Source organism: Ursus arctos, unplaced genomic scaffold (genome assembly GCF_023065955.2).
Source record: "Ursus arctos isolate Adak ecotype North America unplaced genomic scaffold, UrsArc2.0 scaffold_1, whole genome shotgun sequence".
Lineage (NCBI taxonomy): Eukaryota > Metazoa > Chordata > Mammalia > Carnivora > Ursidae > Ursus > Ursus arctos.
The window spans coordinates 67,875,413-67,891,506 of NW_026622763.1; the positions used below are offsets into that span (position 1 = coordinate 67,875,413).

Here is a 16,094-nt window from a genome sequence, read left to right on the forward strand (position 1 = left end):
TATATGCTTATTTTAAGAATGCTGAGATCTAAAGGAGAAGCACTGTGGAATGCTATAGCTTGCATCTGTGATGAGAATCTGGCCCTTTATTTGATGCTGTTTGGAACTAGGCCCCGGTGCAGGAAATGGGAGAAATGTCTGCTGTGGGCATGTATTATCTTTTATGGGAATGCTTTACTTTTTAACTGGAACTGCTACTGTAAATGAACACTTAGAACAATGAACTTAAAAAAAAACCATTGAGGAATGTGTCTCAAAAGTGTTCTAGAATGGAACACTTGTTTTTGATTCTGTGGCTCACAATAAAAGACTTTAGTGTTTAGAGCTGTGTGTGCAACTTGGGTTTGTTTGATGAAAAGATGGTTTATGGTGTGCAAATGGCTCCCTGAATAAAGTTTTTTTGAAGCAATTCTTTCACTTGACCTTGACCTTCAAGCCACAATAAACTGTCCTTTATGCATCAGCATCTCAGGCTGGACTTTGGGGCTGTGCAAGTTAGTTAGCTTGGCCCCCTACATGTTCACACCCACTGGGAAGGCTAGCCTGTACAAAGCATGAGAAATGTCGTGGTCTTCGTGACCACTAGGGCGACACTCAGCATTTTCAGGGTTGCGTTCATTAAGGCTCTTAGCTGGTGCTGGAAGCTAGATAATGATGTGAGCCTTTTCAGTAAGTATCCTTTTTTGAGTATTTCCTGTGTGCAGGTTTCCCCACTCAGTAGAGCACCTCAGCTGATTTTCTACTGAAGAGGGAATTTGGCGTCAGGGACCTACCAAACTATACCCCTCCCAAGCTTAATCGCTGACACAAAGAACTTTCCCTGTGTTGACTTTGAACATTTAGACTGAACTGAGCCAGCACCAACTATTTTTTCAAAAACACAAAAAAGCCAACTAACATGAAATATCACGCATCGGGTTTGGCTACTGAATATCCCGGGTGAACTTAGATGGAAACCCGCGGTCACGTGACTGCTTTCAAAACTTGGTTCAGCCTTTAGCCCTTAGTCATCATTTGAGCTCCTGTTACTCTAATCTTCCCTCTGTTTAATTTAGTGACGTTATGGAGGCTTCCAGGGATTTGATGCCTGGCCTCTTAATCTCAAGATTCATTTTTCTGGTTGCCACATTACTGAGTACTCTTTAGTTCTTGCAGCAGGGCCCAGGGATCCTAGTAACAGGGGTGGGTGGGATGGGGAGTGTTTGGAGAAATGCAGAATTTCATGACCATCCCCAGACCCATCGAACAAGATCCTTAGGTGACTGGTTTGCACATTGAGGTTTGAGGTACACTGCTGGGCTTCTTGCAAAGCGTCAAACAGGGATCCCTCTGCTTATATGCCTTATGTTTATTCAGCTTCCTTCTCTACTACCATGGCCCAGATTAATTTGCCACTACTTTGTGCGCAAGCTTGGTGAAACAGACCTTTTTCTTTATGACATCATGAAATCTCTATATGGAACAGGAGCATTCTGACCCTGGGTGGCATCGACCTATGGTTCTTATGTGCCCTCATTTTTTAAAAAGGGACTCCTTGGGACACTGGGCTCCTCGCAGCAGCTAAGTTTGGAATAAACTTGGATTCTGCATTATGGGCCAATTTGGTTTTCTTTATTTTCTGGAAAGTTGCACTAAGGTCTGATGGGTATAACTATAGAAACCGTGTAGTATTTCCAAACTACTGGAAATTATGTTAGTTTCCAAATCTCTTACTCTTTCTATATTTCACAGTTACATGTATAATCAATTTCAGTAGCTTCATTTTAAAGTAAATTAAATAATTTAAAGTTTCTTGTGCTTTTTTCCATCTGGAAACGTCATCAAGTTCCATAAAGCCTTTGACAATATTAAGTAGTCATCTCTGAAGTAATCTTATTTACACTGATGATAATGAATACAAGCCTTGCTTGCTATCCACTCAACTGACTACTCTTAAAACAGCAAAAGGTATTTAATTAGGCAAGATTACATTTATAGTAATACTTGAAAAAATTCTATGAATCATAGGAATGATCTCTTTTTCTATGAACTTATAATAAGACGTGGAAGCTTTCTTAAGATTTGTGTTCAGTATGTTTGTATGGGAAGCTCAGACAGAAATGTCATTGCTACAAGTTGTATTTTCTAGGATTTATAACTATCGAATACTCCATTTGCTTTAAATTTCTGCTCGAAATTATTTTTCTGTCAATTTTACCCATGCATCTGTTTCTTTCTTACTAGCTTTTGGAAATGCCAAGACTGTAAGGAATGACAACTCCTCTAGATTTGTAAGTATTTGTAGAAGCATAAGTGTTAACACTAATATTTAGCTCATGTATGTTTAAACAACCAGTAGATGTTTAGTATTTCTTAATATACACATTTGAAAAATAAGAACACCATTGCTGTTGAGACGCTGAAAGTTCTCTAAGGACTATTTTTTGCTATCTGGGATTTTTCTTTTTAATTCTTTTTGGAGTGACAGCCTTTTCTTTCATACTTTTCTTGTCACGTATTATAGAATTCCATGGGCAATTGAAATGAGGCTTTTTAGAAGAACTCTTTACTTATCTGAGTTTTGGTATTTAGAAATCACAACTAAGAGTCAGATTAAGTAGAAGGAAGGATAAACTGGGTGTCAAGTTTGTGTACTCTATAGTTTTTGCCCTTTATTCAGTGGGACGAGGAAGGATGGAAGTGTCCTCTTTATAGAGGTGAAGTCATTAGATTTGACAGCTCTTGGCAGGGGGTGGGGAGGAGGACTGGATAGTAAAAACTGCAGTGAATTGATGTTTCGAGTTTGGTTGAGTTGGAAAATGCTGAGTGCAGGAAGACACACCTTCCTGGCCTCATCTCCCGACTCTCCCCAACATGCACTGCGCTTGGCAGCCCGCTGGGGGTCTCTCCAGCTGAGCACTCGCTGTCCTGCCTTTGGTCTTTATGGAAACACAGACACTGCCTGGTGGCGGGTGGGGGAAGTACATGGAGTGTGATGGTGACATTTCGAAATTGGCCCCTTTTTTCTATAGTTTAACCAATCTTATAAATTTTATAATAAAAGGCCACTTTCTTTATAAGCTCTCTTCTCATATACATTAGGTGGGACCATTTTGGATGATTTTTATGCCTCTCTTCCAGAGACCCTTCCTTCCCTTTCTCCACATCACTTCTTTTAGTCTCCGTCTTTGCTTTTTTTCTCCTTAGAGTCACCCAGTGCTTAAGGCAAGACGGTGACCTCGGGTAGAGGTAGTTCTGGTAGCTTGGAAAGTGGAAGGCTGAGGTTCCTAATTCCAGGGCTGTGAATTTTTTCCATTGGATTAGCCCTTTACGTGGTTATAGCTGATTTGAGCCATGCCTTTTCCTGTTGTGGTAACATGGCTAATCTCATTATATAAATAGAGTTAGAAGCAAGGTGTGGGCAGATAGAAGTAATTCCAAGAGATCAAGCTCCTTTATGGAAACTTTTTTTTTTTTTTTTGCTGTTTGCGAATTATACACATACACTTTAAAAAATATCTAAATATGTTTGGTCTATAGACTATAAAAATGAAGAAAACCATATTGCCTGAAGAGTCATTACTACTCTGTGATGTTTGAAATCTAGTGAAGGGCTTGGCAGGTGATTGGGCTTAATAAGTGACTTCAGAGAAATCCTATTATAACATGGGTATTAGGATACAAGATTAATACTTGATTACAGACTAAATCATTTCATGCCTAGTTTTTAGTAATTTCTCTGCTTGGTAGTCTGTGACTTGGCCATTAATATACTCAAATCCACATTATAATTTGATAGGACTCTGCTGTATTTACAGTCACTACTGTATATAACAGTGGTTTATGTATTAAACATTTGTACTCTCGGGAAATTGCATTTCCTTTGACTGTGTGATGAACTTGATCTCTTCACTGAGCAGTGTGGTAGACGGTGGTGTGGTGTAGTTATGCATGCTTATTGCCACTGACATATCAGACCAGTGTTCTCATGGAGGTGCCTCACAGTGCCCCCCACCCTCCACGTACCTCTAGTTCAACCTATGGAACTTCTGTTAAAAAAGTGACCCCCACTGTTTTTGAAAAGAGACATTTAAGGCTTTGGAAGTCACTGTTCTCGACCAAGGGTTTCAGGGGAGGGAAGAGGCATAATATCAGAGCGTCTACTATCTGCAGAGAGCCAAGCTAGGAGAGAACGCATAGGGTCCGGAAAATTCCATTACCAACCTTTCATTCAGTAAGAATAAAAGAACCCATACAATGTATTCATTTGTTTGAAACCTCCGATTTGGGTTTTTGGTTTTGTTTTTCTAAAACAGTTAATTAAGCATAGGTCTCCCTGCATCTCCTCTTGCAGCCTACAGACCTTTCCCTACTGGCATCCAGAGTGATCTTAACAAACTTAAGTCTCATCACTGCTCTGCGGAAAGCGCTCGGCGGCTCCTCCTTGCACCTGGAGTGCAGTATAGGCTCCTCCCCGAGCCTCCCGTGCCTCCCTGCGGGAGCAGCGGCCAGCTCTGCCCCGCTCTTGCACGCGTGGCTGGGCTGCACAGGCCTTTGTGACAGTCAGGAGTGCCGAGCGCCTTCTTGCCTTAGATCTTTGCAGCTGCCCGTCCTTCTGCATGATGTGCTCTGTGTCCAGATCTCTGCAGGGTCACTGTCTTGCACCATTTAGGTCTCACCTCAAATGTCACTTTCATGATGCCTTTTCTAGACTCTGACTTCATCATGCTTTTATTTTTTTCAGGCATTCATTAGTCTCTGGAATGATTGTAGTCACTTTTCACTTTCTCTGTTTCTCTCTGATCCTGGACCTTAGAGAGGAGGAGCCGTGGGAGCAAGTAGCTCGGCCTCCTTGTTCACTATGGTGGCCTCAGACCTAGAACAGTGCCTGGTGTCATAGTACATACTCAGAAAACATTGATGAATGAATGTTTTTAAGAAGCTTGTAGACTAGTCAGAAAAAATGGACATGTCTGAAAGTAATTATAACACAACATTTAAAATCGTAAGTTCCCCATGAGTGAGTTCCAAAAATTGTTTTATGGAAATTCGGAATAGAGAAGCTGGAGGAGCCTGAGGCAGGGGACAGTTCTGAGTGGGCCCGTAAGATTGAAATGTGCCAAAATTGAATAGAAAGCAGGAAGAGCTGGCATGGGGAAGCGGAGGAGAGAGACCAGAGGGGACCTGCACTTGTCCGAGTCAGTGGCAGGATGAGAGGATCTGTGAAGAGAGCCGTGGGCCAAAAAGGCCTGCAGAGATGGGTCGGGGCCTCACCTGGAGGGCTTGGAGTATCAGGTTCAGGGTCTTGGACTTGATTTTCTAGGCAGTGGGAAGGCGTTGGTTTTCTCTGAGAAGACTCATGACAAGCTCCTGGGAAGAATGCCATCCCCAGATCCTCTGAGTTCCCAGTGCTGTCCTTTCGTTTATCCCTGGTCAGCTTCCTTTCCCACTCTGCCCGGGGTTTACTGTACTGTCTGCAGACCCCCTATCCTTTCCTCTCAGCTGATGATAGTATGCTTGCTTCATGGAAATCATTGTCATCATCATCTTGCTCCTCCTCATCCACGTCCTCAGCTTTGGTGGCTCACCTGTTCCTGAATCTATAGAAACACCCTCCTGTCACACCGGGAGGTTCTCAACTCCCGTCTTTCGCTGATCCCTCTGCCTGTGCTCTGAATGTGGTCACTTCCTGTGTCTAGGAAGCGCCTTCCATCAAAATCATCTCCTCTCATATGGTCAGCCTCTGACTTTCCTGTGAAGCTACTCTTTCTCCCCTCCCATGCCGCTCCTTCGCCTGTGCTGTTCCTGCCAGCATGGAACATAGCTATCTACTCGGTTACCTGGGCCACATTCCTTGACTTTCTAATCACTGCCCTCCTCCTGTCTTAACCTCGTATGTCCAACCGGGATCTGTCATGGTGACGCTCTGGGCAGCAATCAGCTCTGCTCACTCTTCCCGATTTTGCTCACTCCTGCTTAAAGCCATCAACATTTCTCCCATGACTCCTGCCACCTCCTGTCAGCTAGGTCTGGTCTTGCTCCTTAGCAGTCCATCCCACGTTATCTAGGTTGATCTTGTAAATAGGCAAGTCTGATCATGGCCTCCTTGTTTAGAAATCTTTAATGACAGGACTTTGCTGTCAGAAAAGTATCTTGATGCCATGAGGTGTGCCAACCTCCCTCACCAGCCTCACAGACGCCTGTTCCTATGGCCGCTCCTTCCTGCTTTCTCGCCTCCTTGCTGCCTGACTTAACCCGGACACCTCACATTTGAGCTAGGGCAGACTTCAGCCTTTGTCTTCTTCTCTTCGTGCGTAGCACCCTGCCCCTCTGTGGGATCTGTCTCCACACACAGGAATGTCCTGTTCACCTGCGCAGTTCCCCTCAGACTGGAAGTTCCTTGAGGGCAGGAACTATGCCTTGCTTTCCCTCGTCCCGACTTCGGTATCTAAGAAATGCTTGGTAGACGTTTGCTTAATGAATAAGAGAAGACTTTTTAAAAGGACAGATGACCCTTGATAATGAAGAAAGGAAAGGCACGAGAGCACGTATAAGCTAATGAAAAGTCATGGACCGCATTGTTGATGGAGTGCCGTGTGATCATGTTTCTTACCCTCTACTATTATTTTGAAAATAGAAGGAGTTAAAGTAGTCATTCTTTGGGAGAATTATTTACAAGCCATCTATGTGACTATTACTAAAGTAGAACATGAAACAAAAGCAAAGACCACTTATTAGACCAACACACTCTTTTCCAAACAAAAACCAGCTGTCAGGGTTATTCTGTTACGCTTGTTACTCTTTAACTAGACAGTTATAGACCAATTCTTTAAAAATGACAGTATGAAACTCCATGTGTGTTTCTGTGTGTTTAAGATGCCATCTATAAAATGTCATAGGAACCTGGGATATATATACTGCTGTATAATCTGGATCAAAAGCCAAAGAGAGTAATAATGATCAATCTTTGATTCCAGATTGGTCACAGTGTATAATCATGCATTTGATTGAATAGATATAAAAACAGAACTTTATGTGTTCCATTTTATCCACCATCCAGTATACTTGGAGTTTCTAGCCATGGCTTAAAACACATTTTACTTATAAAAATGAAATAATTTATATTCCCAACTGGTGCATATACAAGGAATACTTACTTTTCCCAGTTTTTATTCTTGAATTGAATACACACACACTCTTCAGACATTTGAAACACGTATCTGAAATGAAAAAAATCACATGCTGGCTAAGAAGATCTCTTCTTAAATTAGCAACATGATATGTTAGCTTTGAGCTAATGTGGTATTTAGTATGAATTATTTATGGAGGCATATTGTTTTGCCTCATGGTTACATAAGTTGTGTGTTAATTATATTTAAACAAATGTGTAAAGGGCTTAGCATGCTATTCTCTAAGAAGATACGCTGACTGAATATCTTGAGGTAATCTTGAAAACTCACAAAGTCTTTCTTTGGCAGGGCAAATATATGGATATTGAATTTGATTTTAAAGGCGATCCACTGGGAGGAGTGATAAGTAACTGTGAGTATTTCCCTTGAATCCTTTCAAAGAAGTTCAGAATAGCAAAACATGTATTAGAATATTTTAGATACTTTTGAGTCTCTAAGAGATAGGCATAAGACTGTAATTTCTTTTCCTTAGACAATGCATTTCAGACAATGTGTTAGACTATGATTTCAGAGTGTTTTATAATTCCTAAACCTTTTTTTTTTTTTTTTTTTTTTTTTTTGAGAGAGACCAAGCACACGTGCCTGAACGGGTGGAGGGGCAGAGGGAGAGGGAGAGAGAATCTCAAGCAGACTCCTTGCAGAGCGCAGAGCTGGACACGGGGCTTGATCTCACGAGCCTGAGATTAAGAGTCGGATGCTTAACCAACAGCCACCCAGGCACCCGTCCTAAATCTTTTTTAAAGATCACTTAAAGTCTTTACCATTGAAAATCTTAAAAATTTTGCTAAACAAATAAGAATTAGTCCAACTGGTATTTTATATTCTATAGGTTTTTAAGTCAATTCATTAATAAAGGATCCTCCAGTGGTAATTTTCTTTAACAAAATTATTTTATGATTAAAAATAAAATATAAATAGTTGATTTTAATTTAATAACTTTTTAGCAACTTTTTGGGTAACATTTACTCAATAAAATGAGTAAGCCTGTACCTCACATTTTATTGTGGGAAATGTTGTCTTTGTGTATTTATGTCATTGAAATGTGATAAACCTGGTAGGTAGAAATACAGATTTCTTAGCCTTTTTTAGTCATGATTGGTAGTTATGGAAATGAAATGTTCTTGTCAAAGGTGAAAAAATGAACATTGTCAGGTGAGTCTGCTGAACAGCCCCAGGTCCAGAGTTTTCTAAAGTGGGCGTGATGGTCAGTATTTTGTAAATATGGCCTGTTACCAGTACTTTGGACCTGCGGCATACACAGCCCACCCTGACGTTTCTGCTCATGCTGATTTCATAGTTGATTTGTTTGGAAGACCAAAGATGACACCTTAGGGTTTGTGCACTTCCTCCTGGAGCCACAGCCTGGTTATCCTCTTGAATCCTCCTCTGATTTGAGGCCACACCACTGAACCTCCCATCACCGCTGGCCTCCTCACCACCCAGTGGTGCTATTGGGATTGAAAAAAAAACCTTCAGTTTGCCTTAGAAAATAAGTAATAAATTGGCTCAGGTAGCCAAAGCAGTGCTCATTAGATTTGTTACAGCAGTGGCATTCCTTCTTCAATTGAAATTTCATGCTGAACCCCAAATAGGAACTAGAGAAAGCAAGATCTGACCTGGTTGAAGAGAAGGTAAGGAGCCAGAACCTCTCGGCCCCCAGGTAGCCCCTGAGATCTTTGCTGATGAACTCTAGAACCAGAGGACTGCCATTTGAAAAATCAGTGGTTTAAGTGATTTCAGGAAAGTATGCAGCTGATTTTTGTTTGTTTTGTTTTTAAAACACCATTCACAGAGAAACCTAGGGCCAGAGTTTCCTCATCTTTGAAACAATAGGGATTGAACTGGATGAATTCTGCGGTTCTCCCCATTTCCACTGTTCTGTAATTCTTAAATAGTTTAATTTTCCATTTTAGTTTCCACGTTGTGTGCCATGCATTGGGATTAGCCATATTTGTAAAAATATGTAATTGTTTGAGAAATGTTTGAAGAGAAAGCTTTACTATGAAATGAAATTGGCTGGGATAGTGCTACTTAGGTTATGTGTCAAATTGAAAGGCAAAGTACTCCTGCAAACCGTGTATGATGTAACCAAAAGCACTGAGGACCACCCCGCCAAGCTTCCGGCACGATGTTGTGGCAGCTAATGATAGCTGTGAGGGAAGAGGTGGGCCTCAGTTTTAAGACCACTGTTTTAAGGAAGGATTAACTTTTATTCTGAAAGATATTCATAAACCATTAGCACTTACTTTCTACAAGATGGATTAACTCTCATTATTAATTTAATACACTATTCTTAAAATGAGGGTAATGCATCTAAACATTGTGGAATGATTGAATCAAAATTACTTTTGAAGACTCTAGGAAAATATTTAAGGATTAGTTTATTGAAAGTATTAGAAAATAACTTAGATTTTACGTTTTGAAGTTTAAGTTCCAAATAGAAATGTCTTCCTGCCCCCTAACTAATTCTTGCAGTATCCATGGAGAATAAATATTAAACACTCAGTTCTTTTCCAGTTAAGATTAATATATCATCATGAATGGATTTCATATGGTGTTCGTTACCATTTGTTCCCACAATGAAATTATATGGAAATTTGTGGTAGTGGGAACACCCTGTATTTTAGAGTACCCTTTGCTTTGGAAAGGAAAGGAATACGTTAGCGGTAAGAGCAGAAAATTTCACCCTGTGTAGATACAGGACTGACTCATAGGTGGTCAGGGGGAGTTGCTGTCTGCTGGCTTCAGGGGTGTAGCGTAATGGGCAAACCCACTCTTGTCCTCTCCAAGCTGCCAAAAGTCAGCTTCTTGTAGTCTAGAAAAGAAGAAAGGACTTGCCATTTTGTGGGAAGTGTATTTTGCCTCAGTTTCCAGCAGCCGTGTAGTAACAGCATCGATCATTGTCAGTTGTACTGATTACCTGGAAAAAGACACACAATCACTCAAGCCAGCTGGGTTCCCAGGGAGTGGAAGAGAAAGCCCAGTAACTTACTCTCTCTTCCTAAAAGAGGTGTGCTCAAAAACAAGTCTTGAGTTCAGCTGGAAACCATGTATCCCTGGGGTTAGTATCATGAGGCCAGGGGTGTTGTGGAAATAGAAAATGGCATGCATGTTTCAGTAGGGAAGATAAATGTGGAAGCATCTAGCACGTCTCGGCTTCTGTGAGATAATATTTCTGCTCCTTTGTTAATGCTTATAAGTCTCATAAGATTTGTGCGTTTGTATTTGAGGAGTTGAGGCCTACTGTTATGAACTAGAAACCTTGGACACCTGTTGCTTTCATTAGTAGTTGTAGGCACTTTCTTATAGCTGTGGCACTTGATGGCAGTTTTCACTGTGGAGAAAATGTACTACAAGTCTCTAGGGATTTTATCTCCTAGAAGAGGAATAACACAGAGGCAGATACGCTGTGAAAAAGCCTTATGATTTCAGGCGTGCATATATACCTTCCTCACAGTTTAAGGCAGGAGGTATGGCTTTCCTGTTCACAGTAGTGTATCAAGAGCCTAGTGTAATACCTGACACACAGTAGGTGCTCAGTAAATGCTGAAATGAGGATGGAATTGGTTTTATATAGGCAGGCCCTACCTTTCACAGCTTCATTATCTGGGGCATACCTATGACGTTCCTTATGCAACTCTTCTCACGTGGTTTTAATGTCTAAACAACAAGACAACAAGTGACTTATTTTTCTGTGCCTCCATTTTTTCATCTTTAAAATGGGATAATAATAGTACTGATCTTATAGAGTTATGAAAAGGTGTAAATTATCTGTTAACATCTAAAGTGCTTGAAATGGTGCCAGGCACCTAGTAAACATTGAATAATGTTTGCTTTCTTTTCATTATTATATACTTGTGTGTTTATGGTCTCCAGCCCCTAGCCAAATATATGTCCTATAAGGACAGAGATTTAGTTTGTGTGGTTCATTGCCGAACGACAGCAACAAAAATATAGTGTCTGACACCTGAAATATATTTCTTGATTGAATAACTACACAAGTACACAATGAGTAATAAGTGACCTAACTGACACAGAAAACTTTATTGAGAAATAAAACTCCTGCTTTATTGGATAATTTTATCTGAATATTTAAAAAAAATTTTATTGAGGTGTAATTGATGTATGACATTATGTGAGTTTCAGGTGTACCGCGTCCTGATTTCATATCTGTATACACTGCAAAATGATCACCACAATAAGTCCTAGTTACCATCCGTCACCATACATAGTTACAGAAACTTTTTTTTCTTGTGACGAGAACTTTTAAGGTCTACTCTCTTGGCAACTTTCAAATATGCAGAGTATTATTAACTGTAGTTGATATGCTGTACAGTACATCGCCATGACTTATTTATTTTATATGTCTGAATATTCTATGCTAATCATTTTAAAATGCTTTTTCTAAATCCCAGAAAGGCAACAGAATTATTGGTATTCAAACTTCATCTGTCACTGCCTTCTCTTTTCAGCTTGAAAGAAATTATATCTTGTGAATTATGAAGGAAAGCAAATGTTGAAATTAGTGTTTGGTCCCCCTCTTATTACTGCCCAGTAAACCACCCCAAACTTAATAGGGTAAAACAATGGCCCTCTTACATGCTGTTGGATACTGTGGGTCAGGAATTCCGATGGGGCACAGTAGGCTTGGCTTGTCTCTATGATATATGGGGCTTCAGTGAGAAAGACATATGGTTGGGGGTGACTTGCATGAGTGGATGCTGGATCTTCTGGAAGCTTTCTCATATGTCACATGTCAGGCTCCTGGGCTAGGATGATTCAAAGTGTGTGCTGAGTTGGGATGACTGACTAGAGCCATCTACATGTGGCCTCCTGTGGTTTGGGCTCCTCACAGATGGCTAGGTTCTGAGAGAGAATGTTCCAAGAGGAAACATCCTGACAGAGAACAAAGAGGAAGCCTGCAGTAGCCTGGGAGATCACACAGTGTCACTTCTGCTGCACTCTATTAAGTCAAAGTTGGCACAAGCTTGCCCAGAATTGGGGTGGGGGGCACGAAGATTCCACCTCTCAATGGGAAGACTGTCAAATAATTTGTGACCCTTTTATTTTAAACGGCCTCAATCTGATGGATTGTTTTCAGAAATGGTCACAATAATTTCTCCCCTTGTGTCTACACCCTTGGGTAGTCCTCTCTGTCAATGACTCAGAGTTTGGCCATGAGATTTATTTTGGTCCATAGAACAATTAGTAAACGTGGCACAACCAGAGACTTGAAAGTTGTTTGCATATTGGAGCTTGTCCTCTCATGCTCCTCTTGGGAACGCTCTTGTTACCACCATGTGAATGAACCTGGGTTAGGCTGCTGGCTGGTGAGAGACCACATGGAGTGAACCACCAGACATTAGAGTGAGGGCACCTGAGGTCAGCCAGCTGCCGACAGACCGCCAGCCTGTGAGCGAGCAGAGGAGAGATCAGCTGAGCTGGCTCAGACCAGATCTACAAAGCTGATGCTCAGACTCATGAACTAATAAATGGTATTGTTCTAAGCTGCTAAGTGTTGGGACAATTTGTCATGCAGCAAAAACGAACTGATTCAGAGGTCTAAGAGATGACCTACTTTCCCCCACCTAGTCTGGCATCATGAAAAATAGGCACAGGAATCAAGCTGGTGAGGAAGCACATTTATTACTGTTAGAGGCAAGGTTGAAGAAAGTGGCTTTTGGTTTCTCATCCAGGCAGGTGTGCTAGGAGTCATCTGGCAGCCTGGCAGTTAGGCAGGCATTGACAGAATTAAGCCACCTCTGGCCTCTCCATGTGTGCATTGCCCCAGTTTTCTTAGACCACGCTGGCGAGTAGGGCTGACCGTGAATGCCATGTGGGGATCCAGAGGGCTGAACAGTATGTGCATGCTCATTCCCCTCTCTAAACCTCCCTACTCAGAGCCATCCTTCCCCCTGCTTGGTGAGGAGTGAGTAAGGGGCTGAGAGAGATCCTCCCACAAGGAATCAGTAGAGCAGGAAGAAGCACCCACCCCGCCCACAGGGCAGGTGGCGGATGGAGCCAATCTCTCTGAATTCCTAGTCTATATTTCTTTTGAATTTATGGTACAATTGGCTTACACTTTTATGTGCTATCTATCTCATGACATGTTTATATATATGACACATCCATGCCATTTGTAGGATATGGAATATTGTTTTACTCTTTTAAATGGTTTGAGATTTATAGCTTTGTTTTTCCTTTTATATCATATCTTTGATATAATTGATGACAAGTTAGGAGCAAAACAGCCAGCCAGCTGGAACACTTCCTAGAGGAAACTCCGCACTGCTTTGTTTCCTGAGAATATGTATAGATTGAGGTGGCTTTGGAGACTACCCATCCATGAGTCAGTTCTCAACAGCTAGTGAAGTTTCATCAGTTAACAGTGTCTGTGTTTAACCTGTCTTCTTTAGGATTGAAATTCACCAAAAATCAAGACAATGCATTGTCTAGTTTATAACACAAGACTGGGCTTTCTTAGTGCTTCAGTATTCAGAGTGCTTTAGTATTCAGAAGGTAGAAATAATCCACCATTGGTTGTGGAGTATGCATATAGCAATAAAACAAATTTCAAAGAGCAGTTGTTACTGTGTTGTGGATGGCTTTGTATAAAAATTGATGCTTTCCTTCACCTCAGTTTTACTTTGGTGGTTTTTCTATTACAAAAATATGTTTACTGTGAAATATGTTTACCACGAAACAAGATTATATACAAACATAGAAGACGTCAGATGTTAAATATATCTAAATTAATTAGGATAGTATATCTAATAATATACTATGGGCTATATTTCATTAATTTTATTTCAGGGTTGGGTATGGAGTTTTAGATTCAGGTATGTACATATATGAGCAAATTTTTAATTATTAGATAAACATTAAATTTGCGTTAGGAAGAAATTTGTTGTGAAAATACATATATGCTATATGTATATAAACAGATCCTAATCAGAAACAGTAGTTGATTAAGTAGATAATAAGCCAAGTTGTCCTGGTGTTTTAAAGCCCCAGTTAATGTTTCGCGCGCAGACACCAGATGCCTTTTCACAGCTTCTCATGGAGCAGGTCCAGCTATCTTTATCGCTGATTTTATACTTTAGGATACTGGCTTTTGAGTAAAACTGGAAGCTGATTTCTTAAAATTTCCCATGCTGCCATAGAGGTGGAGGTAAGGGAAAACTGTAATGTGGCACGCCAGGTGGTTCACATGTCTCAAGGCCCATGAGCTGCATGCAGATGGAGCTCCGTGTGACACCCAGGCTGAGAGCCCCGCGGCGACTGTTCGCAGGTGCTCTGGTTCACTGTAACACACATGCGCAATGCGCGATTTGTAAGAAGACCTTCGCCCTTTTTTTTTTAAAGAGTTTATTTATTTATTTATTTATTTATTTATTTATTTATTTATTATTTGAGAGAGAGAGAGCGCACAAACATGGGAAGGGGTATAGGGAGAGAGAAAAGCAGGCTCCCCACTGAGCAGAGAGCCCAATTTGGAGCTCAATCCCAGGACCTTGGGATCATGACCTGAGCCAATGGCAGACGTTTAACTGACCGAGCCACCCAGGCGCCCCCCAACCCCCGTCTTTTTGACTTTGAAATTTGTTATTAGTGAAACTTCCTGATTGTCAGCCTAAAGGATTTTGTTGTCTATTTCCAGAAAAAGTAGAGGGTTGACTTGAGAATGTATGCCCTAATACGTGAGCAGACTTAAGCTCATAGTCTCTTTTCCACTGAAACCACCATCGGTTGGGCTCACTAACACATCTGCTACTTAGATCGCAGGCCCATTGTTATGGCTAAGTGCAGCAGTGAAGGGGCATAAATTGATTGGAAAAGCTAAATGCCGCCCAAACACTTTTTTCGTAATACTTACCTTGAGCAGCTGGAAAGGAGCACAGGATCTCTGCGGCTTGGCCAGAGTTGTGTGTCACGGGCTTCCATTGTCATTCTGGTCTTCTTGGCAAAACTGAGACCAAGCCGATTATTCCTTAAGTCTTGGACTTGGATGGATTGTTTCCTTTTTTTTTTTTTTCCCCAGGAAGAGAGACTATACATAAAATAAATTGGATCAAACTATCTAATCTTTAATCTGTTATGTTCTAAAGTAATGTCAAGTTTTCTTCTTCCCAATTGCTACTTATCTTGCTATTCTTTTGCCAGTTAGAAGACTTCCTTCTCCAGCAGGTGCAAACATGGACATTTTACTCCTTTCATGTCTGTATTGTGAGGAGGTTGGCCTATGCAGTGCACAGGCACATGTCCGTGCCCTCGCCTCACTGGTAATTAGTAAAACTTCGAAAGCCCCTGAATGAGGGCCTGGTTCTGGTAATAGGTTGGCAGTGGTATGGTGGGGTAGGTGGGGAAGTTCTGACTCCAGAGTTTTCTCTGTCCCTGTCTGTTGGTTTTCCCCTTTAGGGTGGCTTAATGGGTCTGTCTCCTCCCTTAAAACTCAAGTTTGTATCAATTTAATATGAACTTAAATATATATTTTGAGAGGGAAATGTATCTGCACTGGAATACACGGAGACGTAATACTCTCTTCTCTATACTCAGCATATCCTGCTCTCTTCTTTACTAAATCTTGTTAGCAGAGGCTCAGTCAGTGGTGGCGGGAGCGTGTGAAGCCAAAGAGAGGGCTGAGCCAGTGTTTGCTTTGACTAATTCAGGGGAGCATTCAGTAAATTGAAATGATCAGGTGGCAAGTCTTTATATGTTCTGTACTTTGAGTAATTGTTTGATATGGCTTCATACTCTTAGATTATGTTGGTGCATGCCCATTAAAAATGAATAGGGAATGATTTTAAGCATTAGTCAATTATTTTGGGGCAAACCTTTTCCCTGATTGCTTTTCTACCTGGAAGCTTGTAACACACGAGAAAAGTCATAAAGACTAGAAGGCTCTAGAGTAATAGACTAAGCGTT

At 41.1% G+C, this 16,094-nt stretch overlaps 1 protein-coding gene across 6 annotated transcripts in view; it reads left to right on the forward strand.

Annotated features, from left to right (window-relative positions):
* The window catches only part of MYO1B (myosin IB), a 174,747-nt gene that overhangs the window by 100,085 nt on the left and 58,568 nt on the right, over positions 1-16,094 (forward strand). For all 6 annotated transcript variants that reach the window (XM_026492296.4, XM_048214435.2, XM_048214436.2 and 3 more), the window contains exons 6-7: positions 2,224-2,270; positions 7,458-7,521. In XM_026492296.4, the coding sequence (XP_026348081.2) occupies positions 2,224-2,270; positions 7,458-7,521 (111 nt within the window). The remainder of the gene's footprint in view (positions 1-2,223; positions 2,271-7,457; positions 7,522-16,094) is intronic.